This window comes from Rattus norvegicus, chromosome 17 (genome assembly GCF_021556685.1).
Source record: "Rattus norvegicus strain SHRSP/BbbUtx chromosome 17, alternate assembly SHRSP_T2T, whole genome shotgun sequence".
Taxonomy (NCBI): Eukaryota; Metazoa; Chordata; class Mammalia; order Rodentia; family Muridae; genus Rattus; species Rattus norvegicus.
In genome coordinates, this window is record NC_141550.1 from 86,998,687 (window position 1) to 87,012,408 (window position 13,722).

The 13,722-nt window shown below is 42.5% G+C and overlaps 1 protein-coding gene across 5 annotated transcripts in view; it reads right to left on the bottom strand.

Annotated features, from left to right (window-relative positions):
• The window catches only part of Nebl (nebulette), a 351,844-nt gene that overhangs the window by 86,333 nt on the left and 251,789 nt on the right, over positions 1-13,722 (bottom strand). For 3 of the 5 annotated variants that reach the window (XM_087590869.1, NM_001389243.1, XM_087590870.1), the window contains 2 exon segments: positions 13,235-13,345; positions 6,907-7,017 (listed from right to left, as the gene is read on the bottom strand). The exons of the other annotated variants lie outside the window; for them this stretch is intronic. In XM_087590869.1, the coding sequence (XP_087446995.1) occupies positions 6,907-7,017; positions 13,235-13,345 (222 nt within the window). 5 annotated transcript variants of the gene reach the window in all.

Genomic DNA, 13,722 nt, shown 5'->3' on the forward strand with positions numbered 1-13,722 from the left:
GTAAATTGCAAATTAGAGGCCAGCATATGCGACTCAAAACAAATATTAAGATTGACATGAGCTGCACATTCAAACAGGAGAACACCATGGAGCCACACAGGGGAAAGGCAAGGGTCCAGCTCACCATCTTCTGGGACAGCACTGATGGGAAAATGCCACAAGAAAGGGGGCCTGCCATCCAGGACACTCAGGTAGCAAGCTTTCCACTACTCCCTGTGTTAGGAAGACTGACCCTAGCATGACTTCCTACATGGATTATGCACACACGTGTGTGTGTGTGTGTGTGTGTGTGTGTGTGTGTGTGTGTGTGTGTTGGTGTGCAAGTGGATATGGAGGTCAGAGAACAACTTCAAGAGTTAGTCTTCAAGTACCCTCTCCCTGTCATGCTAGACAGTTTTTCTCATTGGCAAGAAACTGCACCACACGGGCCAGTGAGCCTCCAGGCATCTTTCTGTTTCTACCTCCTACCTTGCTATTGCTAGGATTTCACACGTATGCCGTTATGCTGGCTTTATATATGAGCTCTGGGTATCCAACTACTGGTCTTCCTCACTGGGAGACAAGTGATTTCCTAATTGCATCCTGGCCCCTAGTAACCGTCGTTTGGAAACTGCTTCCCATTCACTAATAATTCTTCAGTAATGCGGGAGAAGTTTCCTATATCCAGGCTAGCCAGCCAAGTCGCAAGCCCATGTAGAAATTCTGATTAGGGTCTAACCAGGAGGCATCCACAGGCCCTGAAGAATAGGGACAAAGGGCCATCTTTCTTCCCTCTAGGACCAGCTGCTATAAACATGGCTTCAGGTGGAGACAAGAGTTGACTCTTTGTGTCCTCATGGCAACCGTCAGTCAGAATTGACACTGGACAGAACTGAACGGAGCCAAACCATGGGGCCAAAAAGAGCTTCTTGTGAGAATGGGAGGGGCTTGAATCCAGCTTGCCTGAAGGAAGCTTGAGCTTACTATTAATAGCTGGGCCTCGAACCACAATTACAGCCACGCGTTCTGTACTTTGGATTCAGCTGGAGGTTAAGAACACTTGCAAACGGCACTCTGGGTTGGCATCACCTGAGTAATGCAACCACCATGAGCCTAGCACTGAAACACTACATCGGGAGTTCTGAACAATCTAGAGGTGGCTCAAAATGTGGGAGCAGATACACAACGCTCATAAGCATATAACAGTTATTAATAATACCCAATAATATATGCTTAATATAACATATGCTTAATGATATGTGAGCACATTACATATGCTCGTATAATAATATATGCTCACAGATATAATACATAAGCATCCATGGATTTCTATAGGTACAAAAAGCCTGAGTCAGCTCCCCATAGATACCCATGTAAGACTGTATATAAGCTGATAAACTCTCCATTTTTATTTGAGGTGCATGGAAATGGAGCCCCAACACTAACTCTAGAGACATCCATTCATGGTTTTCCGCGGAGTCAAATCTGTCCTTTCTGACCTTTAGGAAAGCAGTGGATTCCACCAACTGTCTGGCTCTGGACTTGGCCCCCGTCTCAGCACATTCAGTTGCCCTAGCCTCATGCTTATGTAATTCTGTCGTTTCTCAGTCCCTATGTATTCTCTCCCTTCAGTATTTCTGTTTCTGTTGCATACAGGCCATGTCCTTCGAGAGCTTCTTCATTCATGCAATGTGTTCAGTTGTTGTGCTAAGTAGTTTATGGGTACTAATTCTTAAAATTCCCATCCCTTCCCTGTTAAAAATTGTCTAAACTTAACTGTATAGTGTATCAACGTTTCCTTCTAGGACTGGAAGCACATCCTCCAGGATTGCCTTCCTGGTTTAGGCACAGGTTAAAATAAGCTGATAGATGGAATGTTCGCAGGATTTAGAAAGGAAAAAGGAAATGGATGCTTCGCTCTTCGAAGATGGGCAAATACAGATGCAGGGGGTTCTCATCAAGCTCTTCAGGACTATAAATGGTGGTCATGTGGCACACGTTGGTTGGGGAATTCATAAACTGATCAAAAGTAAAGTCTCCACAGACAGGCGGAGGGAAAGTGCTGCATTTGGAGATGAGAGCACACACTGTGCAAGCAGGCGACAAACCCAGGTGGATCAGAACAGTCACTCTGACACTCTAGTGTAAAACCAACTGGATCTTGGTGAGACAAAACCGGACGGGGCTGGAGAGATGGCTCAGCGGTTAAGAGCACCCGACTGCTCTTCCAGAGGTCCTGAGTTCAATTCCCAGCACCCACATGGTGGCTCACAGCCATCTATAATGGGATTCAGTGCCCTCTTCTGGTGTGTCTGAAGACAGCTACAGTGTACTTATATATAATAAATAAATAAATCCTAAAAGAAAAACGGACAAGAAAGAAGGCTTCTTAGGTTGGTGGAGGAGCACGGAGGAGTACAGGCTACAGAGGACTACCAGGGAGGTCAAAGGGTAATGCTCTAACAGAAACCTTTCATAAGCATTAAACATGTCACTATCAGAGTACCTTGTAGGCGCCTCAAACTGGCACATAGACTAAGACTGCTTTTTTGTAAGTACTGAAGACTAAATTCAGCACCTTCTGCACCGTCTCCAGAAAGCCCCTCTTTGTTCTGTTAAATACTGTTTTCTCTATCTGCTTTGTCGTATAGGAATGGCTATACGACAAACAGGAAAAAAAAAAAAAAACCTTCGATTTCCTAAAAGATGGGATGAACCCCACAGCTCCATCTAGCACAGTCGACCACTATTGTTGTTAGGCAGTTGATAAACGTTTTCTTTTTCACGATTCAGTCTCGTCATCACCACAGCCTTTTGCAGAGAGAAGTAATTCTAATGATTCTTTCTGACGGAGGAACCGAATACTACTTTTGAGGCTAAATCCTGAGCCGCTGTTATTGTAAGTCCCATGGGGAATCTCAGAAAGCCATCATCATTGTCCTGGTGTCACTTTTCTGAATTGCCTACACGCTTTTTCACTTTCTGATGGGACAGGTACTTAACTTCTGATGAGTCTTTATTCATCTTAAGAGTGTGCATACTTCGTGTTAGGAAGAAAAACATCAAGTCTCTTGCTTCACACACTGAACACTTTTTAATGCCCACTGAACCGATTAGCAATATAATCTTGGAAATATGACCATTCCAGTCATACCACAACCTATAAAACTGAAACTGGCTACTTGAGATGCACTTGGCATATAGCAGAATGACTGGCTGGTTCCCATCTACGTAAGGTTGGTGAGAAGCAATGATAGAATTGAGGTTTTCATTACAAGCCCATCTTTTGGGGGAAATCAGGGCAAGAAATATATCCAGTTTTTCTAATTATATTAGGAAAAATGAGCTGGGGCACATCCCTTAAAATACAAACGGTTTCAGATAGGCCGGGTTGAATCATTTTTTGATAATAGTATCAACAAGAGCGGGGTTTGAGGACTTTTTTTTGAATTTGCCTCTCCAACCTGATACCCCTTTCATATTTTATTTCATAGAGGTTTGACCCTTTGAACAATTCAACTTTTTATTGGTCATAGTTAACTATCATATCACCCTAAACTTCAAATTGCCCCTCAAAGCTAGAAGAAAGCCAGATAGGCCTACTATTTCATGAAGCAAAGAGACTTCTGGGGAGCTCTTTAAAGATACAGTCTCATTTAAAACTTGAGTGAACCCTTAGACGTAAGGACCACTGCTTCCCTCCCACTTGAGACATATGAAAGCATGTTCTCTGTATAAGTAACTTGTTCATGGTCATCCATGCCATTGGGCAAAGCAAACATTCTCACCAACTTCTAAAGCCAACCTTCTTTTCTAGTGTGAGCTCCAGTGGACACCGTCATGAGAACCATGGCTTTTCCTCTCCTATGACCACTCACTAAAGTTTTCAGTTACACAAGAGGTTACCACCTCGTATCTCCCACCCCCACCCTCACCCTCACCCCCACCCCCACCCCCATCCCCACCCAAATACTGTTGCTTTCCTGAAAGCCTCTTTCTAGTTATTTGAAGGTGAAAATCTTGTTGGACTGTCAGAGTCTTTTGTTTATCCATAAATATTTAGAAAGAAGAACTGAAAAGAGAAATCATTCTCTTTGGGCTACTGAAGACCATCACAAGAAAAGGTAGAGTCAAAAAAGAAACCGCAGTAGAGGTTCCAGAATACAGTGCCCAGTCTCTCAGCTAACGGGTCTTAGAACACTGACTTGATTTTTGTGAACATACGAAAAAGTAACAAGTTGACTTTCACTGTTTATAGGATAATCTGATTCACTTTATTTATCTTTATTATTACCATGGTGTGTGTGTGTGTGTGTGTGTGTGTGTGTGTGTGTGTGTGTGTGTGTGTCCACACGTCCAGCACTTACGCCATAGCATGCATGTAGACATCAGACACAAGTTCTTTCCTTTTTGCCACATGGGCACCGAGAGCTAACTCAAGTCATCAAGCTTGACAAGTGCCTTTTCCCATAATGCCATCTCCCTAGCCCCCAGTTTCTCTTCTATATCAAGTCACTTATGTCCAAACAGTAAAATGACATTCTCCATTGCAAAAGAACGATGCTCCTAAATTCTACTAGAAAATTCTGTATCACCATTCTTTGGGCTGAAGTATCCCGGGAGATAATATTTTATGTTTTATAACTGAAGCAGGAAGTATACGTCCCAGCTCTCCTCTGTGTGGCTTCCAAGGCTGCATTAAATTTCATACTGTAAGGACAGCAAATGTATTATTCTATGAGGCTTGACTCGGGAAGAATATAAACTACCTCAAGGTGGAGTACAAATATCATTTTCACCTTAAATCTGAGTAAATAGTCTTAAACAGTTTCTAAATCCTATTATATGTACAAACTTTGCGAGTAAAGGTTGAGCCAAGTTGGCAGAGGAATGTAAGTAAACACATCCTTCTCCCAGAAGTACACAGTATTGAGTGGAAGGGAAAAAGGCTTCATGCTCTGGTTCCTCAATCCCTCAATCACAGACCTTTTAAAGGAAAAGAGAGTTAACATGATAAACCTCAGTCTCAGGATGAGGAACTTCAGTGTTTGAGTCTCAGTGAGCAACAGAGGTAGACAGGGACGCTGTCGATCACGGAACACTACCCTCAACCCCACCGTGTAATTCCCAGTCTCTCATTGAAGTCCAAGGTTTCTTCAGTGTCAAACAGTGGGAGCTCCAAGATCTGAATTCTTTTTTTTCCTGCAGAGAATCTGAATTCAGATAACAACTTGTATCACTCCCACCTTTTAATTCTCATGTAAAACCTCTCATGTAAAGTCATCAGTGGTCTTTCAAAGGGAGGCAGAGGGGGCAATAGAAAGGGAGAATTAAGAGTTTTGATTTCTTTGGTCTGATTTCATTTGCCTATAAAATGGGACATGACACAGCACTGTTTAAAGAGCTGGAAATGACCGGTCTTGGCACAGTGCCTGGTATGTGGCTGAGCTGGGTAAGTGGTGGTTATAAACATCATGGCCCCTCTATAAACAAACAATACTTACAAACCTTTCCCTTAAAACACTAGCCTTGCTGACAATTTCAGACACTTAGCTTCTTCAGCTCCCCCAGTGCTAAGGCATCCATGAGAATGCTTTGGTGTTGGCCTGTTTGGGTCATAATGTCAAGTCTCACTCTGATTTTAACGTAATTATGACCTGACGAGAATTAATGCCACGTAACTGTGTATACCCTGCATGGAAACTGCTGTAGTGTTTTAGCCTTAAGGTTCCCCCATAGACTCTGTTTTGAATGCTTGGTGACCAGTCTGGGGATGACTTTGAGGACTATGAAGCTCTGGGGGACTGGGGCCTGGCCAACAGAAAAAGTTGGGTTGGGGCAGGATTTTGAATGCTCTATCTGTCCCTGGATCCAGTCTAGATCTCTCTGCTTTCTAGTCTGAGACCATGTAGACACTTAGGCCTTACACTGCTGCCACCACAGATGCAGCCACTCCAGGATCGTGACTTTCCTTCCAGCACGACTGTGGTTTCTCTGAAACCATGAGCCAAAAAACTCCTTACTCCCAAAAGCAACGGGACAGACACCTAAAACATAAATACTTCCTAAAACCAGGCCCCTAATGCAGTCAGCACAACAAACTGTTTACTCTGAAATAAAAGTTTGTGGTTTTATGTAGACCTCACCAAGAGGGCCATGTGGAAGGGTGGATTCTGTGTGAGAGGACACAAAAGCAGCAGGAATGTTTCTGAGAAGGGGTGGGGGATTTCTTGACCTACCTAGGACGGGATGTATTGGTACCGACACTAATGTATCAGGAACTTAGCCAGCAGCTCAGACATCTTTCAGGAGCCCAGAAAACTCACAAATCTGCTATTAGTTTCAGGAGAGATTTTACTTCTAGGCCATAATGATAGCGGTAATTGGTAAAATGCATGGGGAATCAATGGAGGAATGTGTTGTCTTTAATTTTCAACCCCCACCAACCCCTGCTCCTGCTTCTAAGCCACTGGGAGCCTGCTTTGGTAGCTCATGACTACTGGGTGTTACATGTTATGATTTGAACCTGGCAAGCATCCCAAACTGAGTGCAGTAGGGAACCCCAAAACAAGAGCTTGTAACTCCTCTGGGGCCACTGATGGCAGCTGGGCATTTGTCCAGTGGCCCTGCTATTCTGGAATAGAGGCCCTGAACTTACCCATAAGGTCAAGAAGTTCAGTAAATGCTGATAACCTAACCGGTCACAGAATCCACACTTGTTTTATTCAAAGCAAATTTTCCAATGCATGAAACATCTCACAGTGTAAAAGTGTCCAGCAAGGATTTAATGACAGCCGCCATAATAATTCAAACAAAAACATTAAACCCTTGTGAATATAGTGCTGTAATGGGTTAATCTCAACCAAATAATCCCAAATCTGCTCATTTCTTTCTTTTTTTTTTTTCAAGAAGAGTGGGCTTGCTTACGTTACTCTGGTGCCTGTTGACCTCCATGGCGTGTCTGACCTCCGGTGGTTCCTTCATGTGGGCATAATCGGAGAGGCCTTTCTCCGCCTCATGCTTCTGCTTATAGGCAACCTTTCAACACACAAAGAGATTAGATCCACTTAGAGATGTGTTAACTCTCTGTTTTTCTGGCTGACAGTTAAATGTGCCTGAGAGTATGTAACAAGAAAATACCCATAATCCTCTCTCCTTGGTGCTACAGTTTAGATTCATAACTCAAAACGTGCAGTTTATCTCCCCCCACCAAAAAGCCCTTGAACGAAAGACTAAAAGCCTCAGTTTTATTCATCCGTCTTCAATCTTGGCTGTGGTTTGGGGAAAACACCAGCAACTGAGAGTTTGTGGGGTCTAAAACCTGAGGGGGCAACTGACCGAGTGGAGGGCAATTCAAAATGTGTCAAAGTGAATTATTTACTTTTAAAGATATATTTTTAAATATTTTTAACTATGGGTATGTTTATGTGTCTGTGTGGATGCAGCAGCCCAAGAAGGCCAGAGGCATTGGATGCTCCTGGGGCTTGAGTTCCAGATAGTTGTGGGCAACAGGGCTAGAACTCTAGTCCTCTGCAAAATCCACATGCACCCTTACCCACTGCGATACCTCTCCAGTGCTGTGGGTTATTTACTTTTAAATGAAAGGCTCTGATTTCATATAGGCACCAAAGACAATTTGTCATCACTAAATTCCACAATTAGAGAGAATATGTAACATACAGCCATAGTTCGTAGCTAGGTCGAGCCTAGTCCTCCATTAGGGATGACGTCATCCCAGTACTGCCCATTACTACCATTTTCGGCTTGCTCTGTATGTGCTGGAGAGAGGATGTGATAAAGATGCCCCGGGGTGACACAGCCAAATCTGACAATAAAACTGGAATAAAGAAAGTCAAACAGGAAGTCTTCCCTTGCTCTCAGCCCCCACGGTTGTCTTATTTATTTCCTTCACTATGCTTACTTTTGTGTAATCACCTGTTGTCTACCTCCTCATACTGAAACACACGACTGTTCAGCTCCCCAGTCGAACCCCACAGTAGCATCGGGAAAGAAAAATCAGCACCCATGGCTACCTGAGCAACAAATTAACAAGTGAGTAAACGAATCTAGGAGCGAATACCAGCAGTAATAACGGGGAGAAAGAAAAGCCGAAGCAATTTGAACATCGGCTAAAAGTCGAATTATGACAAGCATGCTAATGGAACTTAATTAATTGCTTGATATAAGGAAATAAAAGGCAATAAAATAAATACTAGGACAGTACTTAGCAAGAACAAAACATAATTTACTTTCAGAGAAAAAAATATAGTTAAACTTAAGGAAGAATTTGTCACCAACATGAGCTCCTTGGAATCGATTTTGATATCTTACACATCTTTTAATATCCTGTGCTTATCAGAGTAAATAACACAGAGTAGCAGTGTAATAAACTTTTAGCAAGTGAATGAATAAATGAGTTTATTCGGCATTCTCATAAAGCCCCCCTCCTCATAAGAGTTTGTAAACAGAACTGGCTACCCACTTAACTTTGTTAATACAGCCATCAATGGCATTAAAGCAGTAGGGCTATTTTTCATAAATAGTCACTGACTCTTGCTGTTTTAATATGCCATCTAGTACACCTCTCGACATTTCAATGGCCTCTCTGACCCTGCATTTAAGTTTCCTGGAACACGTCTCCTACTACAGGAGCATTCAACCTGGGACACTCACTGTATACTGTAAACATCGTAAGCTCTGTTGAAAGTTCCTCCTCTAACCAAACCTCCAACGTGTGTCCCCAGAGCTGATGTTTGTAGATGCAGGGAGAGAAACTATCAGATGTTACAGAGCTTCTGATGTAAGGAGACAAGCTTCACTGGCTTCAAGTCTCCACACTGACAACGTGGACCGAAGCCTGAATTTTTGCACTTTCCAAGCTGCTCCCAGGATGCACCTTCCAACGGACCCACCTCTTTCCTGAGGTACCTACAATGATCTGATTAATTTCATGAGAATCCTGTCATTAAATCCAACTGTCAGATGACGGTAACACATCTCTAGGTCATCCCCCTTTTGCCAGTCATCAAGTCTGATTTAGTCCTTGTCCGGTCAGGTCCCTGGATGCAGTCCTGTGTATCTGGTTGATGACCAAGAATAAAAGACTGCACTCCGTCTAGTCCAGGTATAGTCATCTTGCTATGGTGTGTCCCTCAGTTTATTCCAAAAGTTGGCGTAATTATAACGAGCGTCTTCCCATTTGCAGCAATTACTTAAGCGAGGAAGCTCCACGCAGGCCGACAGTTCATTACCTCAGTTACTTACATTTTATGTCATGCCTCTGAGGAAATGGAGAGTTTAATGAGTGGCCAAGTCTATAAAGCCACGAAAGCTTGCATGAGATCCGTTCTTTCCTCTTAGGTGACAAAGAGCCTGCGTGTGTCTATCTCGTCTCTTGATGAACACTTGCTGCCCTCTGCGTTTTACACTGAACTCCACATTTGAGACTTCATAAACATAACACTGCCAGCCGTTCTGTGAGTTATCACAGAAATGGCGACGCGTCGAGAAACAATTTGAAAAAGCACTCTTTCTTAAAGAGGATACATAATTTTCTACTCTCAGCTTTGAAATAGTCACTTCATTTATAGCTGCTGCTTAGCACTGCTTTAAAAACCGAGCTTACATCAAGTCGGGAGCAGCTGAACTTTAATTTATCATAGCAATTTTCTTCCTTTAAATAGCTAGGGGAGATGATACAGGTTTTCTGATAAATTTAATTTTTTGAGGGCTTGTCATGCCTCCCTCACTTCAAACCGTTTTCCTTACACTTGGAGAATGCTCACAATGGCATGGGGCTGCACAGCCAAATCAGAGTGCAATGCCAAGAGTTTCATGCACTCTGTATAAAGGAGTTCGTATAGGTGAGGTTTTTTGTTTTTGTTTTTTTTTTTTTTTACATTTGTCTTTTAATAGACTTTGTTTTGAGTCAGGTTCTATGGAACTGAGGCTGACCTAGAACTTACTACAGTGCTAATACGACCTTGAACTTTGATCCTACTATTTCTCTTCTCTCCTGAGTGCTAGGATTACAGATGAATGGATGGTTTCACTTCCAGTAGATGTTTGCAACACACACACACACACAAACACACACACCAGACACCTATGAATTGCAGACACAGTAGTCTGTGGCCACCACTGATACAAACACGGTCTTGAGTAAGTCTGCTCAGTTCCGGTGACAGTTACCTGAACCATTCTGTGGTGCAGAAACATTCACCCCTGACCTGCAAACACCCATGCTCGCAAGAATCCCATAGATTTGAGGCACACTCCGACCCATCCTCAGGTTTCTTTAGGGTCTTTATTTTTATATAACCCATAAATTGGTCTCCCACAAGCATGAGGACTCCTCTCATTTCTTCCTATCAATCACGTCCTATAAGAAAATATGAACCTAGTTTAATTTCCCTTTCAAGCCAGCTACCAGGTAGAAATAGCTACATTAGTGATTCTGAGTTACAAATGAAGAACTATCAACTCATTTTAACTTCAGAAGTGTCGAGAAAACTCCATTAAAGTGAGTCAACATAGAAGACATTCTGAATGTGCTCCTTCTCTCAAATTCCTCATGGCAGATTCCAAACTGAATACACTGCTGCTTTTTGACTGGGCATCTTGATTTCTTCGTAGAGGAAAAGATAAAATGACAAACTTGGATTAAACATTCAAGTGTGTATGCAACTTGATCTCAGAGAAGAGTTAGTTGAAGGTTAGGGCTATAAAAGTAACCAGAGAGACACTTGCCATTCAAGTCTGAGGATGTCACAACTCTGATCCTACACAGCCACCATTAAAATTTAATCATTGGACACAGCCATTTGCATGTAATAATGCATCTTTCTTCCCTTTTACTTCTAGGAAAATTCGGAGTCACTATCTTAGCAACAGTAACACAAATAGATACATACAAATCTGAGGAGACATGATTACAGTTGTGTCAGCCCTTGAAATGGACACTTAGGACAAATCAAAAAGTCTCTCTTAGAGCAAGTTGGAAGTTAATTACAGGGATGAGTTCATAACATGTGGTACATACAGGTCCTCTTATGGTGTCTATCATAGGAGAACATGGTAATGATGTATGCGGTAACTTCTTCTAACAAAAACAAGACTGATGGCAAAAATCTTATGCTTAAATAAAAATCTTAGAACTCAAGTATCCTGTCTTAGTTTGAGTTTTGATTACTGCTATGAAACACCATGATCAGAGCAATGTCAGGAGGAAAGGTTTATCTGACTTCCACTTCAACAACATTGTTTATCATTGAAGCAACTCAGGACAGGAGCTCAACCAGGGCAAGAACATGGAGGCTGATGCAGAGACCATGGGGGGGGGGTGGTCTCTTACTACATTGCTCACCATGGCTTGCTCAGCCTGCTTTCTTATAGAACCCAGGACCACTAGCTCAGGGATGGCCCCACTCACAAAGAGCTTAGCCTCCTCCATCAATCACTGATTAAGAAAATGCCTTATGCCCTTGCTTACAGCCCCGATCATAAGGAAGACATTTCTCAACTGAGATTCCTTCTTCTCAGATAACTTTGGCTTGGGTGTTGACATAGAACTATCCAGCACAAACCCCAAACTATCACCTCACCAAGTGCAAACATAAGAATGCATTCCTTTTCTTTCTTGCATAATTGTTACTTGTCTCACATCAAATATTGTGCTGTAATTATGTGCTTTCTTAAGTAGCCCATATCATCAACAAATAGTTAAGTGACCAGATGTTGGCAGGGCGACTAAAAGACATACTCATCGCGGTTAGCCATGCAGAAGCTCGCTCTCATATGGTTTTAGACTCCTCTTGCTCAGCTGAGATAGATTCACTGCCAAACTGAGGACACGTTGGGTTTGTAATATTAAACTTATAATAATGAATTACTACTTAAAGATGTTCTAAGAATGGTTCTATGCTTAGTGTTTTCCAAGAATCATCCATTTGGGAATTATTTGAAATACAAGGCAGCCTCTACTTTAAAAAATATCTAAAGAAGAAAGTAAATTTACTGAAACAAGGAATATAGTACATGACTCCCTAATGCCAGCACTTGGGAGGCTGAAGTGGGAAGGTTGAGGGTTGAAGTTCTGTTTGAGCTATATAGTGAGTGTGAGGCCAGCCTGGGCTACATTTGGGGCTATCTCAGTACAAAGTTTTATAATATATGTTAAAACAGACACAAATCTGATCAATAAGAAAGCAAGTACTAGAAATGGCCAGAAAGATGAAGTGCAGCTTGTGTGGAGGACTCAGACGTTGGAGGCAGATCAGCTATGTTTGTGTTCTGGATCTTGTTTTTCCCGGATGTGTGGCCTTGAGAAAGCTACTTCCCATCTCTGTGCTTGTTTCTACAACCCTACAGTGGGGGTAACTTGTGGAGCTGTTGGGGGTGGGGTTCAAATACACAGAAGTGAGACGCATACAGTACAGCACCTGAGCCAGCAAGCACGGCAAGCACATGTGTGTTACGGCAAACCTACACTGCACACGAAAAGCATAAACTAGGCAGAAGGAAGCATCACCTTAGGAAGGAAAGCAACGTATCGCTAGGGACTGCTCCAAGCACAGAGCAGGAAATGCATTAGATGAGGCTCTTTCATGAAGTTTAGAGGGCCAAATAACAGAAGACGGAGTACAGAGCAGCAGTACCACCCATAGGCATGGGCATCATCATCATCATCATCATCATCATCATCATCATCATCATCATCATCATCATCGCCATCGCCATTGTCATCGTCATCATTGGATTGTAATATAAAGATGATATAGTGCTTCTGTTTTCCTGCACCTTAGAATCACTCCTTTCACCTGCTGGAGTCCCTGGATGGTGGCTGTAGATCACCTAATGACAAACACATGCCACCGGACAGGATACTCCTGAAACACTGGTCTAGCAGAGGAAGCATGGACCTGTTCACGTCCCAAATCTACCTTTAATCGGTTTCCCTTACTTTGTAAAATTGACTGAAATGTTCTTGGCTTTGGGGTCATATCTTGAATCAGAGACTCATTTGACAGTAGCTATCTAAAGTCCATCTATGAAAATATCTGGATGATACTGGGATCGGGTTTTTAAAGAGCAATGAGTGGGGCCTGGAGAAGCCGGCAGGTGACTGAAGGTTACTTTCAGTTTCTGTCGTTTCACATCTGATAATTGGCAGCATAGACCGGTTGCTTCCAACTTCCCTTTAGTATGTGATAACCAAGATAAACAATGCTCATAAAATGACAAATAGCTTCCATACCTCACTCTGAAGCTGGGACACTTCTCTTGCAAAGACACTGTCAATGGTAGCAGGCATGTCCTTATACAGACAGTTAGAAAGATCAGCTTTAATGGTACCTTTGTATTTTGTCTAAGAGGGGAAAAAAAGAAGAGAAATATAAACATTTTTTTTGCTATCATGAACATAAAAGAAAGCTTTCTTTAGAAACATTGGTTTAAAAGAACCTGCAGGCTACTTAAATTTACGTCAATAAATCTGATGGACGTATTCTGAAAGATAGAAATATGCCTGTGCATTGTGGGGAGAGCGTTACGTACAGCAGGGAAGGACAGAGGACAGCCCCTGTTTCACCCTGTGCATTTCTGGAGTCTGTGTGCTGAGGGTTTCATGTATTTGGCCAGTGGACAAATGATCTGAGAACAATGAGATCTTCTGAGCCACAAAACACAAGTCATTAGAATTCACTGCCTAGACCCTAGAGGCAGACAATAGTGATGACCAGACAC